Source organism: Cheilinus undulatus, linkage group 9 (genome assembly GCF_018320785.1).
Source record: "Cheilinus undulatus linkage group 9, ASM1832078v1, whole genome shotgun sequence".
Lineage (NCBI taxonomy): Eukaryota > Metazoa > Chordata > Actinopteri > Labriformes > Labridae > Cheilinus > Cheilinus undulatus.
Window position 1 is genome coordinate 2,713,042 of NC_054873.1, and position 19,910 is coordinate 2,732,951.

Here is a 19,910-nt window from a genome sequence, read left to right on the forward strand (position 1 = left end):
GAGATATGCACTGAAGCCAGGAGAGAGTTAAACGGACTGATTTGATTGGTCAAGACCTTACACAATGACATTTTTAGATCTTTTTCAGCCATCAAATTTGAATAAAGCCCATTTGAATGTATTTTTTATGATAAACTGTTTGCACCCTACAAGAATTCCACATCGCTGAAAAACTATAAAACTAAAACTAATAAAAGCTAAACTAAAATGAAGCATTTTTGAAAAGTCTGGTTTAATTTGACAAAGTCTGAAATACGTTTACGAATCTTGAAACTTCGGTCACTTCCGGCATTTAGTACAACATACCACTGTTGTATATTTGTTTCTAAAGTTGTAAATGTGTTCAATAACTTGTAAATTTTTACTCAGCTCATGTAAAAGTGTTACAGGTTTAGTGAATTTAAAAAAATGAAAAAATGTAAAGATTTTAAATGTTTTGTTTTATTTTAAATGTATTTCATGAAATTCTTTTGTTAAAGTGTTTCTGTTTCAGACATTGTACTTTCGTATCAGACTTTATGTAAATATGTTTCATTTTGTAAAGGTGTTTCCGACTTTGTAATAGATTTTTTTGATCAATTTATTTTGTAAAATGTACGTTTCTTACGTCATTAGTTAAGATGTCTGCTAATGCAAATGTGTTTTATGAAAAAGTGAAAATGTTTTGGTTGATGTAAATTTGTTTAAAGCTTAGTTAAAGTGCTTAAGATTTTGTGATTTTTTATTGCATTACCAGGCCACCGTACCCCAATGTGGAGGAGATATCCATCATGTGTTGAGATGAGGGTATACTCTGTACCTTTAGTTCTTAAAGCAGACATCATAATAGTGTTTTCACACCACATCCTGTTTAGACGCTTCAGAAACTGATTTGGACTCAGACTTGAACCTTCACTGATCTGAGTGTATCATCCACAGGGCCTGTGAGGTTTCTTTCGCTGCTGCTTGTTTGTTTTTTAAGCAAATGAGTGGTGGTAACTAGAGGGCGTGAACTTGAAGCCCCGTTGTCATGGTGATAAACTGGTTTTTCTCGTTGAGGGAGGCAGTCTGAGTATCTCTGAGCCGCTTTACATCAGGTGCAGTTCCTCTCTGTGCTGAGGTGATGGTAAGTGACTCTTTTTACTGTTTCTATTTATATCAGATTTATCAAAGTGTAAAAACAGCTGTGAGCTAACAGTTAAAGAGTTCTTAGCTAACAGTTAAACAGCTGTGAGCTAACAGTTAAACAGCTGTGAGCTAACGGTTAGCCACCATCATCATTAGTGTTTCTCAGAACTGTACGTCCATGCCAGCATGCTAACAGGCCTGATGCTAACAGTGCTAATGCTAACAGAACAATTAACAGCTCAGAGTCAGGGGAATCACAGAAGTTCTTCCTGGTTTCAGGGATTATTCACCGTGTTAGCAGAATAATGTGTCTAAAACCCTTTCTAATAACCCCGCCTTTTTTTATCAACTATTTCAAAATCATTGAAGCATTTTAACTACAGTGCTCTACCTGCTGGACTTGTTTTTCAACTGGTGACTCTGTGATTCAAGTCCAAGTCCCCTTCAGCAGCAGAGGGGTTAGATATGGGTGCAGCATACATCAGTTAGGCGTGGTCAGAGATGTATGGAGGTTATCATGCAAACAAACAGCACCATCCGCTCAGAGCATGTAATATAAGAAAACTGTATTATGAGCTCTTTATCCCATTCTGTGGATGCTTTATTGGAAAAAAGGAGTACAAATATAAACAATTATTTTCACATACTGCATCCAAAGCACCCTGGGTCTTCAACAACAAATGAACTGATACTGTGAGTTCATTCTTAATGGTCTGTATCAGAAATTACTGCACAGGCACATGTCTATCAAACAGTTGCACCATAAAAAGCTACCTACAGAACATTAAAAAGGTAATATTTGAGCTCTGTTTGGGAAATAACATCTACTGTTACCAACTGGGATAGCCTGTAAAAAAATTCAGTTAAGTCTTTCATTCATTAAGATTAGATTTCACTACTAAATTTTATTCATCAAACTGTTATATATTAAAATGAATAATATTAACTCTTAATAGTGGCAGATTATTTGTAGAGGGTTTTATTTACTTTAAAGGGACTACAGTTTTTTTTTTGACTGCATAAACACTGAAATCAAAAGTTTTACAGTTAACAAAACCTTACACTCAAGGAGAAAAACATTGGCCCAGATTTGCACCACTATAAGCACAATGTCAGCCTCACACTTTTTGCAAAACAATACACACAGTGATTTGCAAAACACTAAACACATTTGTATACATTAGACAGAGAAGTATATCATGATGTCACTTTCTTGCAATTCCAAAGCACTGAATCAATTGCCAGTCAGGTTTAAGCACTATAAAAATGCAGCAGGTGAGTTCACCTGTCTTCAACCAAAATGGAAGGAGTCAGAAGAAGAGTGAGGGTGAGAGGGGGAATCCACGGAGGAGGAGAAGGAGAAGGGGAAGGAGGAGAAATGTGCAGCCCAGTGTCAGAAAGCTTGGTCTCAGTCGCAGGTCATGGGTCTTGCAACAGGATAATGACCCAAAACACACAGCTAAAAACACCCAAGAATGGCTAAGAGCAAAACATTGGACTATTCTGAAGTGGCCTTCTATGAGCCCTGATCTAAATCCTACTGAACATCTGTGGAAGGAGCTGAAACATGGCGTCTGGAGAAGGCACCCTTCAAACCTGAGACAACTGGAGCAGTTTGCTCATGAGGTTTTACCATTTTGAACAGGAATGAGGAATTTCAAACTGAATTCACCTTTTTATATCCAAATTTGAGTCGCCTCACTGGGCTTCTCTGACAAGTCAGGATTGAATCAAGCATAACATTCAACCACTAAAACTGATTTTTCTGTTCAGGAATGCAAGTAAATAACTATAATTTGACATATGAATCAAGAAATAATAATGTGCTTTACTATTTTTTCTGTTTTTTGTAAATCAGTAAATTTGATAATTCATGGTTAACAATAATAATTCTATTTTAGCATTAAAAGCATCATTTTGGTTTAAGAGCTTCTACATATTGGTGTATTAACCATTGCAGAAACATAAAATAATGATTTGGTAATTACCAATGCTGTTAATTTAGGGCAGCTGTGGCATAAACCTTACTTTGGGTGGTGGTCTAATAAATTTGTTAAGCACTGTAGATAATAAATAAAATTATGTAGGACACCATTTTGAACATTTAAAAACTAGACAATGGACCCTCAACTTTAACACTTTGCTTTCTACTACATTAATAGTTTTCAAACTATTTTAGTGCTATTGGTAAAATCCCAGGGTTTAAAGAGTGGACGAAGTAAGGATCATGTTGCTAACCTGTTGTGTTTGTGGGTAGATGTGACATTTGGAGACTGATAATAAAGTAAAGATGCCTTCTGCCTCTGTGCTTCCTCCACAGGTGATGCTAAAGTCTCTGTAAACTGGATGTGACGTCAGCAGCTGAACTCTTGAGTATTTTTTGGTGTGACTGCTGAGAGCAACTCTCTCAGCAGGGGGCGCTCTGCTATGGCTCAGTGTGGGGACAAAGAGGAGGGAGGCCGTCCCTTTAAAATCTCTGGGTGTGAAGAAGATGAAGCTCTGAGGTGAGAGGAACATTTCTAACTGATCCTTCTTCATCAGTATTTGCAGTACACCAACATCATCATTGTTCCAGCATCACATCTGCTGCTCAATAACTGAATATCAGCTCACAGGAACTGACCAGCCTGTGTTTGTATCAGGACAGAGAAGCAGAGACCAGATTCTCCTGGAGGCAGCGGCGTCTCCTTTAAGAGTGACCAGTCTATGGGTAAACTCATTAACTTAAAAAAGAGAGGTCCTGATGGTGGAAGGTGAGAATTAAACACTGACATGTGTTCATTCAGTTCAGTTCAATTCAATGGGGTGTGATTGGCATAATTGGTATGAATTTATTCATGGTCAGTATGTGAACCTCCCTGGGAAGTTTGGTGATGATTGACATAAGTACTAAAAAGTTACATGGCATTATTGGTTATTTTCACTACAAAAAATGTACGAAAAAGTAGTTTAAGTTTGGGGTCTGGTCGTGGCCCCACCCTGAACTCACAGCTCACACAACTTCAGATCTCCAGCTTGTCTAGTATGAGCTAAAAAATCTAGAGTCAACTGGATGGAATCCCTCAGACTAGTTTGTAAAAGTATGACATTTATGAGTCGTGCAAAAATGCAAAAATGTGAGCTTTAGCTGTTTGTAGTGCACTTCCTGTATGTTTTAGAGAATTGTTCAAACAGACTTTTTGTTTTTTTACATCTAGTCATGATACATGTGTGTACTATTTTTTATACACCTAGCTCTTACCCAGTCTCCTATCTCATGTTTGGGGCCCTCTGGGTCTCTGCTTGATGGATTTGCAGGATTTCACCACAATAAAAAAATTTACACTGGCAGACAGTTTCCAGTAAAATTTGGTGAGTTTTTGAGAATGTTAAAAATTTGGAAAACAGCGATTCTTCTGCCAGAAAATGACTCATACAAATCCGAAAGTTCCTCACCAACCCTAGGTTGGTATTCAGGCCCTAATTATTAACAATTTCCATAGAAAAAGCATTGATGATCATTAAAGAGAAAGTATTTATCTCTTTTAAATTATGGCTGCCTAATGAGGGCAAACATCTTTAGTATTATTATTTGGATTGAAAATGAGATCATGAGTTTTAAACACAATTACTGGATTTAACATCATAGTGCAAGCAGATGTTTGAAATGTTTTGAATTTCAACACTCAACACTTTGAAGAATGACTATTTAATGAAAATGAATGAGTAAAAAAACATTAAAATGTAGAATGGTGGCATACAGTAACAATGAATAAACAAAAATAACTATTTATGGCTAAAATATCACAGTAAACACTGAAACATTCACCACATAACAAAATAAGTGCATGTTTCCCAGTTACTATTAACTCACAATTATCTTGTTTTCATGATTGTAGGAATACAAAACTGTAAAAAAACAATGATTAATTGTCCTGTGCTATCTTTAATCAGTCTTTTATAAAGTTCATTATCAATATTTGTATTAATATAATTAACTATTTCAATCCTCTGAATAAAGATTCAGTCCTCTCTTCTGACTGACAAAGGAATTAAATGTGTGTAGGACTCCATGTGTCCTCACAGATGATCCGTTATGCCAGTTTGAACTGTGAATGTCTGATTCAAATCTGTTTTTGTTCTAAATGCTGAATGAATTAATCAGCTGTTTGTTTGTTTCAGGACAGAGAAGCAGAGACCAGATTCTCCTGGAGGCAGCGGCGTCTCCTTGAGTGACCAGTCTATGGGTAAACCCATCAGCTTTGAAAGGGAAGGTGCTGATGGTGGAAGGTGATAAATTAAAACTAGTATTTATTCATTCAGTTCACTCAACAAAACAACATCTATGGGCAAAACAGCTGTCAAACAGCATGTGGCCCAGTAACTGTTAAAAATAAAGACGTGTGTGGGACTCCATGGGCCCTTATTACAGATTCAGTATCTATTAGTTTCACCTGGGAATTTCTGATTCAGATCTGTATTCATTCTAAAATCTTGAATTAATCAGCTGTTTGTTTGTATCAGAACGAAGCAGAGACAAGATTCTCCTGGAGGCAGTGGCGTGTCCTTTAAGAGTGACCAGTCTATGGGTAAACCCATCAGCTTTGAACGGGGAGGTCCTGATGGTGGAAGGTGAGAATTAAAAAACCGACATTTGTTCATTCAGTTCATCCACATAACAATACCTATGGGCAAAGCGAGTGTAACACAGCATGTATCCTGGTAACTGTAAATGTTTTTTTTTTTTTTTTTTTCTTTTTTGGTGTTCTAATGGAAAAATAAGGGTGTTTTGGACTCCGTGGGTCTTTATTACAGATTCAGATCCATATTTGTTCTTATTGCTATCAGAACAGAAAAGCAGAAACCAGATTCTCCGGGAGGCAGTGGCGTTTCCTTTAAGAGTGACCAGTCTATGGGTAAACCCATCAGCTTTGAACAGGGAGGTCCTGATGATGGAAGGTGAGAAATAAAAACTGTTTTTATTCGTTCACTTCAATGGGATTTATTGGCACAAATATTATGAAACAAATTTGCCAAACATCATACAGAAAATGTAATTACAAAAGTAGGTGTCACTTTAGTTTAATTGGCCTTAATTACATAATGTTTTTTTTTTTACTAATAAGTATAATTATGATGTAATTTCTCAACAACGGGGTGATAATTACATTGTATTAAGTTGGTACTCTATAATTATTAATGCCAAAATATGGTTATAAGTGTCAACAATAAAATGCATACCAATGTTACATGCAGTACCCGAAGTCACAATGAAATACCACTGACTCGACAAATTACCAATATTACAATAAAATACCTACTGTCACAATAAAATCGCAATGTCACTGTGGCATACCAAAGACACAACAAAATACCAATAATACAATAAAATACCAATGTGGCAGTAAAAAGCAAATGTCCCAATAAAATTAGCACAAGAGTATGTTTATTGTTGAGTAGAGAGATAGAAGTAGGGAGGAAGGAGAGCTTGTAGCGATTACTTTTATATCTGCTAGCTCTGAACCGTCTCCCAGAGGGCAATAATTCATGTTCTGAATAAAGAACATGAAAAGACTCCTTCAAAATTTTTTGTGCCTGATTGATGACAATTTTTTCAAAGATAGTTTGAAGGGACAGGTAATTTTTCTTACCAGTCACTTTCATGGCACATTTAAACATTTTTCCAGTCTTAGATTGACATTGAACAGACAGAGAGCCAAACCAGGCTGCCATCCCATATCTGATCAGACTTCCCATGACAGCATTATAGAAAGTCAACATCACACTCATACTCACACCAAACAATCTGAGTCTGTGAAGAAAATACAATCTTTGGGCCAGTTTGGCACACAAGAAATCAACATGAGCATTCCACTTTAATGGGTTATATTAAGGGAGTGGTTACCTCGTAATAATGTATTAATTATCAAGTAATTCCTCAAGATATTGTGGTGGTTCTCTCGTAATTAATGGTATTTCACCAAGTAATTTCTTAGAAATGAGAAGCTTATTTTCTTTATAAATTGCTTGATAATCCCCAGGTAATTTCTTATTTTGGCTCAGCAAATTAAAGTGAGTCCATCCTGAATAATTTTAAGTCCTTTTAAGGATAAAATATCACCTACTTACCAGAGAATTACCACAATATTACAAGGATAATAAAAATGTTATTACTAGGCAAATAAAAACTTCTAACATTACCTTATTTCTCAGTGATTAATTTGTTAAATACCTACTTATTACATAGTAATTACCACCCTATTCATGAGAAATTATTAATATTGCCATTAAAACTACTAAGTAATTTGGGCCCACTAAAATAAAGTGATACCCAAATTATTTATCAAAAATAAATATATGAATAGTAATGACAACAAAAAGAAAGAATCATTGTTGATCATCAATGATAAAAGTACCTTAAGTGAGTCTTTTATCACTTTTTATATCATTATTGTTGCCTATTATACTCTCTACAGAGAGATTCACAGTGATCCTTCAACCAAGCAGCATCAAACAGACCTGGACTCCACATTTAAGGTTTGTTCAGCTCTTTTTATATAGAACTACATTAACCAATGATTTATTACTCAGTCATTGATTAGTTTTGACCCCTTGACTGCCAGATAAACCAAACGTTGTTTTTTTTTATTAGCTGGATTGAACCATTTGGTGTCTCATTCTGTTTCAGCTGCTGGAGGAGAACGTCACCACCTTCGTAAAGAATGAGTTGATGAGAGTCCAGAAGGTTCTGAGTCCAGATTACCCAGCAAACTTAGAGAGCCAGAGCGACGACAAGAAGGTTTTCGATGGAGAGGAAGAAAAGCAGAGGAGAGACAGCAGGAATGTTTTTCTGAAGATCATTTTGCACTTTCTGAGGGAAATGAAACAGGAAGAGCTGGCTGACCTTCTCCAGAGCAGTAAGAGGATTTTGTGTGTGTGTGGGTGTGTGTGTGTGTGTTTATATATATATATTGAGGATGTGTGTGGTTAATCTGTAAAACGAATATATTCATTTATCAAACTAGCCTAGTGCAGGGTTTACCAGTCGGTTAAAGTTAATACACATCATTTTTTTAAAAATAGGAGCTTGAAATCCCAGTCTATAATGCTCTTTTAAACTGTAACGAGCCTCCCGCCACTAGAGGCCGCTGTAGCTTCAGTTAATGGCCGTTACCTTCCTGTCTGGCACTTCACCGGATGTAAATATGAGAAGCTCAGCGGTGGCTTAGTGGTTAGCATGTAGTTAGTAGGAACAGCGCAGTATGACAGTTTTTTATAGGCGTAGATGGAAATAAAGTGATATGTAGACTGTCGAGGGTTGAACTCACATAGCTAGCTAGCTTTTAATGTTAGCCACGCTGTAGAGAGTATATCAGGCCAACATCACACCTGCTGACACAGTGACCCTGTGAGGAATTTGACAATTTTCCAGGGATTTTCTCCTCTTTAGTCTCTTGGTATTTCTCGAACTGTTCCTTCTTCCTGATGTTGCTATCGCTTGGTATTGCCACATCTATCTCTGCCGCTGTCCTCCGATCTTTATCGACCAGCACTGTCAGGCTGATTAGCCATCACCATCTTGTCATTCTGGATCTGGAAGTCTTCACCTTAGGAGGTGTCCTCATCTTGACCCTGGGACCCCCAGTCCACACTCGGCACAGGTGTTCCTGTACACTGTGCCAGCTCCCTGGTTATGCTGTTCCATGTATGCCTTACCTGCAAGCATCCAGGAGCTACATAAATATATGCCCATGTAGCCGGCGAAAAGGGGCTAAATAAAACCACCGTGTGCCATTTTGCACTGCTGACAAAGCAGGTAAATTTTGTGGGATGACTTCTAGGTAAAAAATAGTGCTGCAGCCTGCTTTCAAACTTGGATGAGGGCCATTCTGCAGTTCTTAGATGCCCTGAGTTTATACATAGCAGCATTTCACATCACTATAATCTAACTGAGGACCCTATAATTGGATACAAGAGGTTAGTGCCGCTTTTTTAATGGGGCTATTAGGCTTCACCACCCCATGAGCCTTGAGAAGTCCAGCTCATGGCCTGGATTATCTGTGTTTGCCTCCTGACACAGGAGTGTCAGGAGTAGTCGTTGACAAAAATATCTTCTGTACCCGACTCCATGCCTAGTCTGTATGGCCTTCATGTTTAGGCTGGTACCCAGAATTATTCTATTACTTTGTGTGTGTGTTCTGGTTTTACAAAATATTTATTGCTTTAGAAATAAAAACTAGATTTTATTTGAACCAGAAAAACACTCATGATTTTCATATATTCTTTGTATACTTAGGAACTTATGATGCGATGTGCCGGGCTAAACTGAAATCCAACCTGAAGGAAAAGTTCCAGTGTGTGTTTGAGGGGATCGCTAAAGCAGGAAACCCAACCCTTCTGAACCAGATCTACACAGACCTCTACATCACTAAGGGAGGGACTGGAGAGGTCAACGAGGAACACGAGGTCAGACAGATCGAAACAGCATCCAGGAAGCTAGACCAACCAGAAATGGCGATTCATTGTGAAGACATCTTTAAAGGCTCACCTGTAAGAGATGAACCAGTCAGAACAGTCATGACAAAGGGCGTTGCTGGCATCGGGAAAACAGTCTTAACACAGAAGTTCACTCTGGACTGGGCTGAAGAAAGATCCAACCAGGACATCCAGTTCATATTCCCGTTCACTTTCAGAGAGCTGAACCCAATGAACGAGAAAAAGCTCAGTCTGGTGGAGCTTGTTCATCAATTTTTCCCAGAAACCAAAGAAGCAGGACTCTGCAGGTTTGAGGAGTTCCAGATTGTGTTCATCTTTGATGGTCTGGATGAGTGTCGACTTCCTCTGGACTTCCACAAGAATGTTATCCTGACTGATGTTACCAAGTCCACCTCAGTGGATGTGCTGCTGACAAACCTCATCAGGGGGAAACTGCTTCCATCTGCTCGCCTCTGGATAACCACACGACCTGCAGCAGCCAATCAGATCCCTCCTGAGTGTGTTGACATGGTGACCGAGATCAGAGGGTTCACTGACCCTCAGAAGGAGGAGTACTTCAGGAGGAGATTCAGAGATGAGGAGGAGGCCAGCAGAATCATCTCCCACATCAAGACATCCCGAAGCCTCCACATCATGTGCCACATCCCGGTCTTCTGCTGGATCACTGCTACAGTTCTGGAGGATCTGCTGAAGACCAGAGAGGGAGGAGAGCTGCCCAAGACCCTGACTGAGATGTACATCCACCTCCTGGTGGTTCAGACCAAAGTGAAGAGCATCAGGTATGAAGGAGGAGCTGAGACTAATCCATTCTGGAGTCCAGAGACCAGAAAGATTATCCAGTCTCTGGGAAAACTGGCCTTTGAGCAGCTGCAGAAAGGGAACCTGATCTTCTATGAACCAGACCTGATGGAGTGTGGCATCGATATCAGAGCAGCCTCGGTGTACTCAGGAGTGTTCACGCAGGTCTTCAGAGAGGAGAGAGGACTGTACCAGGACACGGTTTTCTGCTTCATCCATCTGACTGTTCAGGAGTTTCTGGCTGCTCTTCACGTCCATCAGACCTTCATCAACTCTGGAGTCAATCTGATGGAAGAGGAACAAACAACCTCAATGATGGCTGAAGCAAGAAGCCCACAACCTGACCAGACAAGTCTCTACCAGAGTGCAGTAGACCAGGCCTTGCAGAGCCCAAATGGAAATCTGGACTTGTTCCTCCGCTTCCTCCTTGGTCTTTCCCTGGAGACCAATCAGAATCGCATCCAGCATCTACTCTGTCACACAGGAAGTTCACTGCCGACACAGTCTGAGAGTAACTCACAGACTAAAACAGAAACGGTCCAGTACATCAAGACAAGAATCAATGAGAATCTGTCTGCAGAGAAAAGCATCAACCTGTTCCACTGTCTGATTGAACTGAATGATCGTTCTATCGTGGAGGATATCCAGTGGTCACTGAGATATGGAGGTCTCTCCCCTGATGAACTGTCTCCTGCTCAGTGGTCAGCTCTGGTCTTCATCTTACTGTCATCAGAAAATGATCTGGATGTGTTTGACCTGAAGAAATATTCTGCTTCAGAAGACGCTCTTTTGAAACTGCTGCCAGTGATCAAGGCCTCCAACAAAGCTCAGTACGTGCACACAGAACACCAAGATTAAATGTTCTTTATTTTGGAAAAGACAACTATTTATATATATATGATTTCTCCAATTTGTTCTTGTGATTACTCTGCAGGCTAGGACACTGTAACCTCTCAGAGAAAAGCTGTAAAGTTTTGTCCTCAGTCTTTAGCTCTTACTCCCCTAGTCTGAGAGAGTTGGACCTGAGCAACAACGACCTGCAGGATTCAGGAGTGAAGGAACTGTCTTATGGACTCAGGAGTCAAAACTGCAGACTGCTAACTCTTAGGTAAGTACAACGCTGCGTTAAAAGGATGGCCCTCAAATCTGATATTTCTTTTAACAATCAATCACTGAATTCACCTTTTTCATTCCTTTTCAGGCTGCGAGGCTGTAACCTCTCAGAGAAGAGCTGTGACCCTCTGTCCTCAGTCCTGAGCTCCCAGTTCTCCAACCTGAGAGAGATGGACCTGAGCGACAACGACTTGATGGATTCAGGAATTAAGCTATTGTCTGATGGGCTGAAGAGTCAACACTGTTGTCTGGAAACTCTCAGGTTAGTCTTTTGTAAATGTGAACCACATGAACATTAATTCCATTGGAAATAGTTTCTTTGCAGATGATATCATGCCACGGTGGAGAACTCCAGAATGAGGGAGAGAAGTGGTTTCTGCATAGGGAAGTACAATCAAAGGCACAGATTAAAAGGTCAGGCATGGGAAGTTATGATGGTTCAGCACTTCGCCATATCAACCTTGCGTTCTCTACTGCTCTGGTCTACTGATGGCCTTACTCGAGGACCATTCCCTATCCCTCCAGATGTCTTCCCAGGTGACTCCTCCACAACACACATGGCCCCCTTGTTGTCTGGACCCGCCCACCACATCCTGGACACCCAGTACACGGTGAGCTGGATTAGGCCCAGGAAAGCACGCCAAGACCTGTGAGGGCTGTACTTACTTACTTGCTTACTCCTCTTCATCCCATATGGGATATAAGGCTTCAATGAGCTTTCTCTATTGTATTCTGTCCTATTCTCCCCATGACAGGTTTACACAGTTCGGTGCCAAGTGGTTTTAGGCCTCTCAGGTTTTCTTTTGCATGGTGGTGTCTATCTTAAGGCAACTTTAGTGATCTGGTCCTGCTCCATTCCCAGCACATGCCCAAGCCATCCAAACCATCTGATTGTAATTTCCTTCATGATGCTCTGGTTACCTGCTCTCTTGTAGAGTTACTTGTTGGAGATTTTTTAAGATTGTGAAGGCTGTAGACATTTCCAATCCCCACTCTCCTGAGCACACCTGCAAGAGCCATATGGTCTCTGCAAGAATCACAGCACCATCAGCAAAGTCCAGACCAGTGATCTGGACATCACCAAATGACACTCTACAGTTTGATGCCCCTGTTACCCGCCCTATTATCCAGTCCATACAGCTACTAGAATCAACCGGAGAAGAAGTCAGAGGTGGAGCCACCACACTTTAAAGCACTCTCTGGACCAGAATATAGGGTAGATATCAGCTGGATGAGTGCGCAGGGGATCCCATGAGTCCTGAAGAGGGAATCTCTACTCACCCATGTCAGGATGGGGAAGTGGGACACAATTGCGGACCCGGGTTTCTTAAAGTTATCCCAGAAGGATAACCACTAAAATCGCAAGCGATATTTGGGAAAGGGAAGGGAGAGAACCCAAATTGGTAGCAACCAGAACTAAGAATATCCCCAACTTAATAAATACTGAGAAAAGAGAACAAAACCACCGCTGCCTAGCAGCTGACTAGAAACAAAGCTCTAAGGGGAAAGAAAAGCCTCCTCCAATGAAACACTAAGGTCACCAGACTAGTGTAAAATTAAACAAAAGGACTGGGCAAAGGCCTCCAGCACTAAACCACTTCAGCTGGTAAATCCCAGATAATATACTCAGGTAAGTTGTCAGTTATGTTTGTGCAAACTCTCAATAAAACACAGGAAAACACAAGGAGATGCGCTCACTAGCTCTGAAGGTGAGGTAATGAGTCAGCACTGAGAGCTGAAAACCAGGAGTATAAGTAGGCTTTCCACACCTGGCCACAATCAGGAGCAATCAGCTCACACAGAAACCTGGCACTGCCACACCTGGCTACAATCAGGAGCAATCCGCTCACACACACCTGGCACTGCACTGATTGATCACACTCAGTAAGGACCCTGTGTGATCTCCCTCACAACCCAGTCAAACGCCTTCCAGAAATCAGCACAGACTGCAAGAAACCCTCTACTGAATTACTGAAAGCACCAAGTGAGGACCTGATGTGCCAGGATGCTGTCTATTGTAGACCTCTTAGATGTAAAGCTTGACTGTTCAGGCCGCTGTTGTTGGAGCAGCAGATCACAGATCCTGTTCAGTAAGATTTAAGATTGGAACAAAAATGCCCAATCTGCCCAATACAGCTTCTGCCAGACGATTGTTCCTTGACATCTGACTCTTCTGTCACCATCGTGCCATCAGGTACCTTTACTGCAGAGCTGCCTTGAGGCTCTGTATGGCGCTGTAAGCCGGAGGGCATTACTTGTGCCCAGATGGCCCTCTACCATCTCACATAGGCTGCAAACACTGGTCCTCACATCCCTTCACATCGCCCTTGAAGCCTCTTGCCTCAGTCTCTTGCCAAGTTTGGTTCCTCGGTAACCTTGGGATGTTTTCACTTACAGCAGCCAGGAACCAGACTTGAAGTCCACCTATGAGACTCAAGGGAGACTCAAGATCTTGAAAGGTATCTGTTGTTCCAAGAATGGCCATGAGCCCAGCTACATATGCCTGTAAAATATGCAGAGTCAGCTTCCCTGGGGCACATCAGCCGCAATTTCAAGGTTGCAACCAAGAGACGCTCACTGTTTAGGAACTGGGCACTCCTGAAAACCCTGCAATCCCTGAGCAACCTCCAGCGTCCACCTACAGGTACATGGTCAGGCTCCTTTTCATTTGAAAACCAATTCCAGCACCACTCATCAGGTCTCTGGAACCACATTCCATCAGTCCTCAGGCTTCAACTACTGCCGGTGCTCCCACTGTACAGGGGTTGAATTTTTTTGTACCACGATTGTTTGGATTATATTTAGGATATATATATTTAGGAAGTCGTGCATAGTGGGTGGGCCTTTAGGTTGATCCAAAGTTTGGTTGAGACCGCAATTTCACCCCGAATGAGCTTCAAGAGCCATTTGAGTCCATCTATTGTAAGCAGATGACTGACGTCACACAGGGTTTGTCCAATTCTTTCTACAGTCTATGGGACCAACACATGCCTCGTGACTCTCGCTGTTTGTGCCAGTGGTAGCAGTGAAGTCAGTGCGTTCTCCATCTCCTGAAGAGAAATCACATTCAAGGCCTCGGAAAGACTGCTTCACCACCAGCATGTCATGGATGTATGAAACAGTCCGTCTGGCATGTCAGGTTGACAGATCTGTACATCAGACAAAATGATAAAAGTGACATGAGACTTATATCTTCAGGCTGTGTTCTTTTAGTTCTGGGACTTTTAAAAAATGTATTAACATGTAATCATGTTTTTAGAATAATGTTGTTTTTTTCACTGTATGTGTATTTGCATGTGTGTAGCGTTTCAGGCTGCCTGATCACAGAGGAAGGCTGTGCTTCTCTGGCCTCAGCTCTGGGCTCCTCTCATCTGAGAGTGCTGGACCTAAGCTACAATCATCCAGGAGAGCGAGGGAAGAAGCTTCTGCTGGAGCGACAGAGGGATCCACAGTGCAGACTGGAGACACTGAGGTACTGATAGGCAGAGAGATACAGCAGATGGAGTCTCTCACTTTTTTACCTCTTTACTGCTAGCCTGTGTAATGGTTTGTCGAAGATGTGGTTGACATCAACATAAAAAGTGTTTTTTGAAAACAATGTCTCGTTTCCTGCTGCAGGTTGGATCATGGTGGACCACAAAGACTGAAACCTGGTTTGAAGAAATGTAAGTTTGATTTTTGTGGTCAGAACAACTGGAGACTGCAGATACTTAACAGTGTCCAGTTGTACTGCATTTTTATTAGTGATACTGTAGGACTGGTACTATTATTGCTGCCATATGAGTATTTCTGTTGTGCAGGTAAAAGGGACAGGACACTAGTTTACTGGTGTTTTCATTAGGTTTACTCAGGGGTGTCAGCCAGAGCACCACTTAAGGCTTATATCTTCCAGAGTAGGCAGTAAAGATTCTTTAATTCTAATTCTTTCTAACATGATGGTATAACACCCAGCCCTAACTCAAAATCTACCTCTTGGTTCGATGCATGGTTTTCTTCTACAGAGATTAGCGTCTCTGCCTTGCTGCAGATCAGTCTGTTTTTTCTCTTTATCCAGGATGTGAAGCAGCCCCAGTGGCTAAACTAGTCTTTAATTATGGGTGGAAGAAAAACTTGATACAGCATAGTATACATCATATCATCTCTTCCACCAAGTATCGATTTTTTTTTTCAAATTAATTCCCAATATAAACTGAAGTCCTTGATAAGGGAAAGATAAAATCAATTGTTTGGACAATTGTTTTTCCAGTGAGGTTGGCAGAGGTGACGTCATAGAGCAGGGGAAAGTTAGTACAACAAACATGGCAGCACCAGGGGAAGGACATTAGGAATGCAAGCTGGGCACAAATGAGATGGACATGGCACATGAGGTTTGCAGGAAGTGCTACATGAAAACAAAATACTGCAGAAGTACAACAAACATGAGGGCAAGACTAATGCTAAAACAGTTGAAAAAAATGGTATAGATCGCAGTATCGCAAACATACTGTATTGCAAAATGTTTAAAATAGCAATAATATCGAATCAGGACCCAAATACTGGATAATATCTTATCATGGGGCCACTAGTGATTCCCACCCTTAGCGAGCATGTAAACTACACCACTTTCCACATTATAATGTAAATAATGTTTTTCTCTTATTTTCCTAAATATTAATGCAAATGACAGAACATTTTTCAAGTCATCAGCCGTTAGAACATTATTCAAATGTTTTTGAACAAACTTCATAATGATAATGTTATTTTTTTAAAAACAAAAACCTCAAAATGAACTGTTCCACATTATTAAGCACAACAGAGTTTTACATTATTTTTTATCACTTGTAAAGAACTGAAAATGGTCATTTGTTGAATTTGCAGCATTAGGAGGTCATATTTACTGAAATCAAAGCTATTTCAATCAAAAACATCTTAACAGGCCAAGTTCCATGTTAACATAGGAGCCCTTCTTTGATATCACCTTCACTATTCTTGCATCCATTGAACTTGTGAGTTTTTGGAGAGTTTCTGCTAGAATTTCTTTGCAGGATGTCAGAATATCCTCCCAGAGCTGGCTGCTGTTTTGATGTGAACTGCCTCCCAGCCTCATAGATCTTTAGCTTGAGGATGCTCCAAAGGTTCTCAACAGGGTTAAAGGTCAGGGGAGGATGGGGGCCACACCATGAGTGTCTCTCCTTTTATGCCCATAGCAGCCAATGACACAGAGGGATTCTTTGTAGCATGAGATGGTTCACTGTCATGCATGAAGAAAATTTTGCTACAGAAGGCACGGATAAATAAATAAATAAATAAATTTCATTTTACAGATCAGAAAAAAACCATCCCAACAGAAAGTGTGCAAAGACCTTTAATCCAAAAGCAGCAGAATAGCACTGAATCATGAGACCACACTTGAAATCAAATCGATAATTATTTGAAAAGCCATTTCAGTGCTATGTATGTTTGGTTGACTCCTAATAACTGCCAGTGAAGTTGTCTGTGAATGAACATATGCTAACCTGTAGATGTGATCTGTCTCATACTCTCCATCAGATGCCTGTGAGCTGGAACTGGACACAAACACGGTCAACAGAAAGATCAAACTGTTTAAAAACAACAAAATGATGGCACGTGTGGAGGAGGAGCAGCCGTATCCTGATCATCCAGACAGATTTGATGTCCAGCCTCAGCTGCTGTGTAGAACTGGTCTGACAGGTCGCTGTTACTGGGAGGTTGAGTATAGAGGAGGTATGTCTGTCGCAATGAGTTACAGAGGAATCGGCAGGAAAGTAGAGGGTAGTGAAAGCTTTTTTGGACTGAATGATCAGTCCTGGAGTCTCTTCACCTTAAAGGAAGATTTCCTTGTCTGTCACAATGGCAAAACTTGTGGGATTAAATCCTTCTCCTCTGATGTAGATAGAGTTGCAGTGTACCTCGATCACCCAGCTGGTATTCTGTCCTTCTACAGCATCTCCTCTGACACACTGACCCACATCCACACCTTCAACACCACATTCACTGAACCTCTCTATCCTGGGTTTATAGTCCACTGTCCCTCAGTGTCCCTGTGTTCTCTGTAGGTCTGAGAAACACTGCTGACTGAAGAGATTCCAAGAGCCAGGCTGTAAACAGGTTTATTTCTGCTTTAAAAATTGAGTTTTTAATTTGGGGTGTAGATGGGATGTTTGCTGCTTCTGCAGATGCAGACACGCTGCTGGACACTACAGGAAACTGTGGCTTTTTGCACTTAATCTTTGGCTTTATTTTTTAGAAGTTGCAGCCTGGTATTCAGCTAGCATAGCATGGTGTTGATAAACCATGCTAATTAGAGCCCGTAGCCATCTGTGGTGATAAAATGCTGGATTCCCAGGTCTCCCAAGGAAAGGGGGGGTGGGGGGCTTCCCTGTTGTTTATCAGTTTCTCAGCCTTAGAGAAGCCAGTGTGACATTTCTGATTGAAAATATCTCTCAAGAGACAATCATGCCTTAACAATTGGTGATCGTAACAGGGGTTATCACGGTGCCTATGAGTGTCTGTAAAGCAGTAAAAGAAAACAACACTGTTCCCAACACCTATGAAGTAGCGGATTGTAAACCACTGCACCAGCTCTTTGATTGGCCCGTGCTTCCTCTCTCTCTCTGGACAGAAACAACAAAAACAGATGGTGTCATAAATAACTAGGACCCTCTCCACAGGACTATGACAGCATAGAGTCAAGATCTCAAAAATCACCGTAAACATAAGTTTGTTCAACAAAACATTTCCATATTTGTCTGATATAAAAGCACAACGAAATATTCTCTGTTTCTATAATCATTAAAATGGCTGGGAAATTAGAGTTTCAGTTTTCATCACATCTTCCCTGGACTTACACTGCCGTCACCACACGTCTCCACATGGCTGACCCCCCTTTTTTGTGTTAATACATTGTCTTAATGCTTATACTGTATGTGCCAGTTAGGTTGTGATTTATGTTTAACTGTATAGCATGTAATTGATGTGATATTATTCTAGAGCTTTATAACCATTTATTGATTCCTCTTGGGGAAGGAACTCAGTCTAAGTGTTTGACAGCGGACTACCTGAGATATGCACTGAAGCCAGGAGAGAGTTAAACGGACTGATTTGATTGGTCAAGACCTTACACAATGACATTTTTAGATCTTGGGTTTTTTTCAACTATCAAATTTGAATAAAGCTCATTTGAATGTATTTTTTATGATAAACTGTTTGCACCCTACAAGAATTCCACATCGCTGAAAAACTATAAAACTAAAACTAATAAAAGCTAAACTAAAATGAAGCATTTTTGAAAAGTCTGGTTTAAGATGACAAAGTCTGAAATACGTTTACGAATCTTGAAACTTTGGTCACTTCCAGCATTTAGTACAAGATACCATGTGGTGTTTTACTTTGTACATTTTGCTTTATTATGGTAAATTCCGGTTTCCGGAGTCACTTCTGCTGGCCGCTTACTTTACTTTGTGTTCCCTGAGGCAATCACCCCTCCCCCCCGGTGCTGTGGAGAGATCACACCTGCAGCGAGTTCTCATCAGGAGGGACTACTTAAGATCGGCTGCAGCTCTCCACCAGCGCCTGAGTTTTGACTACCTTCCCTAGCGGTAAACTTCTGCTCCAGGCTCACACGCTCTCTCGAGAAATCTTCAGAGAAGTTTTCAGAGTTTTTGATAGACATTTTGGGTTATTACCAGTGCTTGTGTTTTGTGGACCTGCTCTAACGTGTCTCCTCCTTTTCTTCCAGTTCCTCACTCCCCGCTCACTGCAGCCAGCTCCAGCACTCTCTCCCCCCCCCGGATTCTTGGACTCATATTCCCTAATTACCCACCTGTGCAAATAAAACTGTTTAACTGCTCCTCCGCCTCTGCATCCTGGGTTCTGCATCACTAATCACACAACATACCACTGTTGTATATTTGTTTCTAAAGTTGTAAATGTGTTCAATAACTTGTAAATTTTTACTCAGCTCATGTAAAAGTGTTACAGGTTTAGTGAATTTAAAAAAATGAAAAAATGTAAAGATTTTAAATGTTTTGTTTTATTTTAAATGTACTTCATGAAATTCTTTTGTTAAAGTGTTTCTGTTTCAGACTTTGTAATTTTATATCAGGCTTTATGTAAATATGTTTCATTTTGTAAAGGTGTTTCAGACTTTGTAATAGATTTTTTTGATCAATTTATTTTGTAAAATGTATGTTTCTTACGTCATTAGTTAAGATGTCTGCTAATGCAAATGTGTTTTATGAAAAGTGAAAATGTTTTGGTTGATGTAAATTTGTTTAAATCTTAGTTAAAGTGCTTAAGATTTTGTAATTTTTTATTGCATTACCAGGCCACCGTACCCCAATGTGGAGGAGATATCCATCATGTGTTGAGATGAGGGTATACTCTGTACCTTTAGTTCTTAAAGCAGACATCATAAT

At 40.4% G+C, this 19,910-nt stretch overlaps 1 protein-coding gene across 1 annotated transcript; it reads left to right on the plus strand.

Annotated features, from left to right (window-relative positions):
• Positions 1-1,023: 1,023 nt before the first annotated feature.
• LOC121515332 (protein NLRC3-like) lies at positions 1,024-19,369 on the plus strand. The gene is made up of 15 exons (XM_041796035.1): positions 1,024-1,105; positions 3,428-3,611; positions 3,750-3,860; positions 5,269-5,376; positions 5,611-5,718; positions 5,935-6,045; positions 7,563-7,623; positions 7,775-8,003; positions 9,383-11,210; positions 11,315-11,488; positions 11,582-11,755; positions 14,798-14,965; positions 15,112-15,158; positions 17,023-19,091; positions 19,232-19,369. The coding sequence occupies exons 2-14, from the start codon at positions 3,535-3,537 to the stop codon at positions 17,547-17,549; spliced, it is 3,723 nt and encodes a 1,240-aa protein (XP_041651969.1). The 5' UTR covers positions 1,024-1,105; positions 3,428-3,534; the 3' UTR covers positions 17,550-19,091; positions 19,232-19,369.
• Positions 19,370-19,910: the final 541 nt, after the last annotated feature.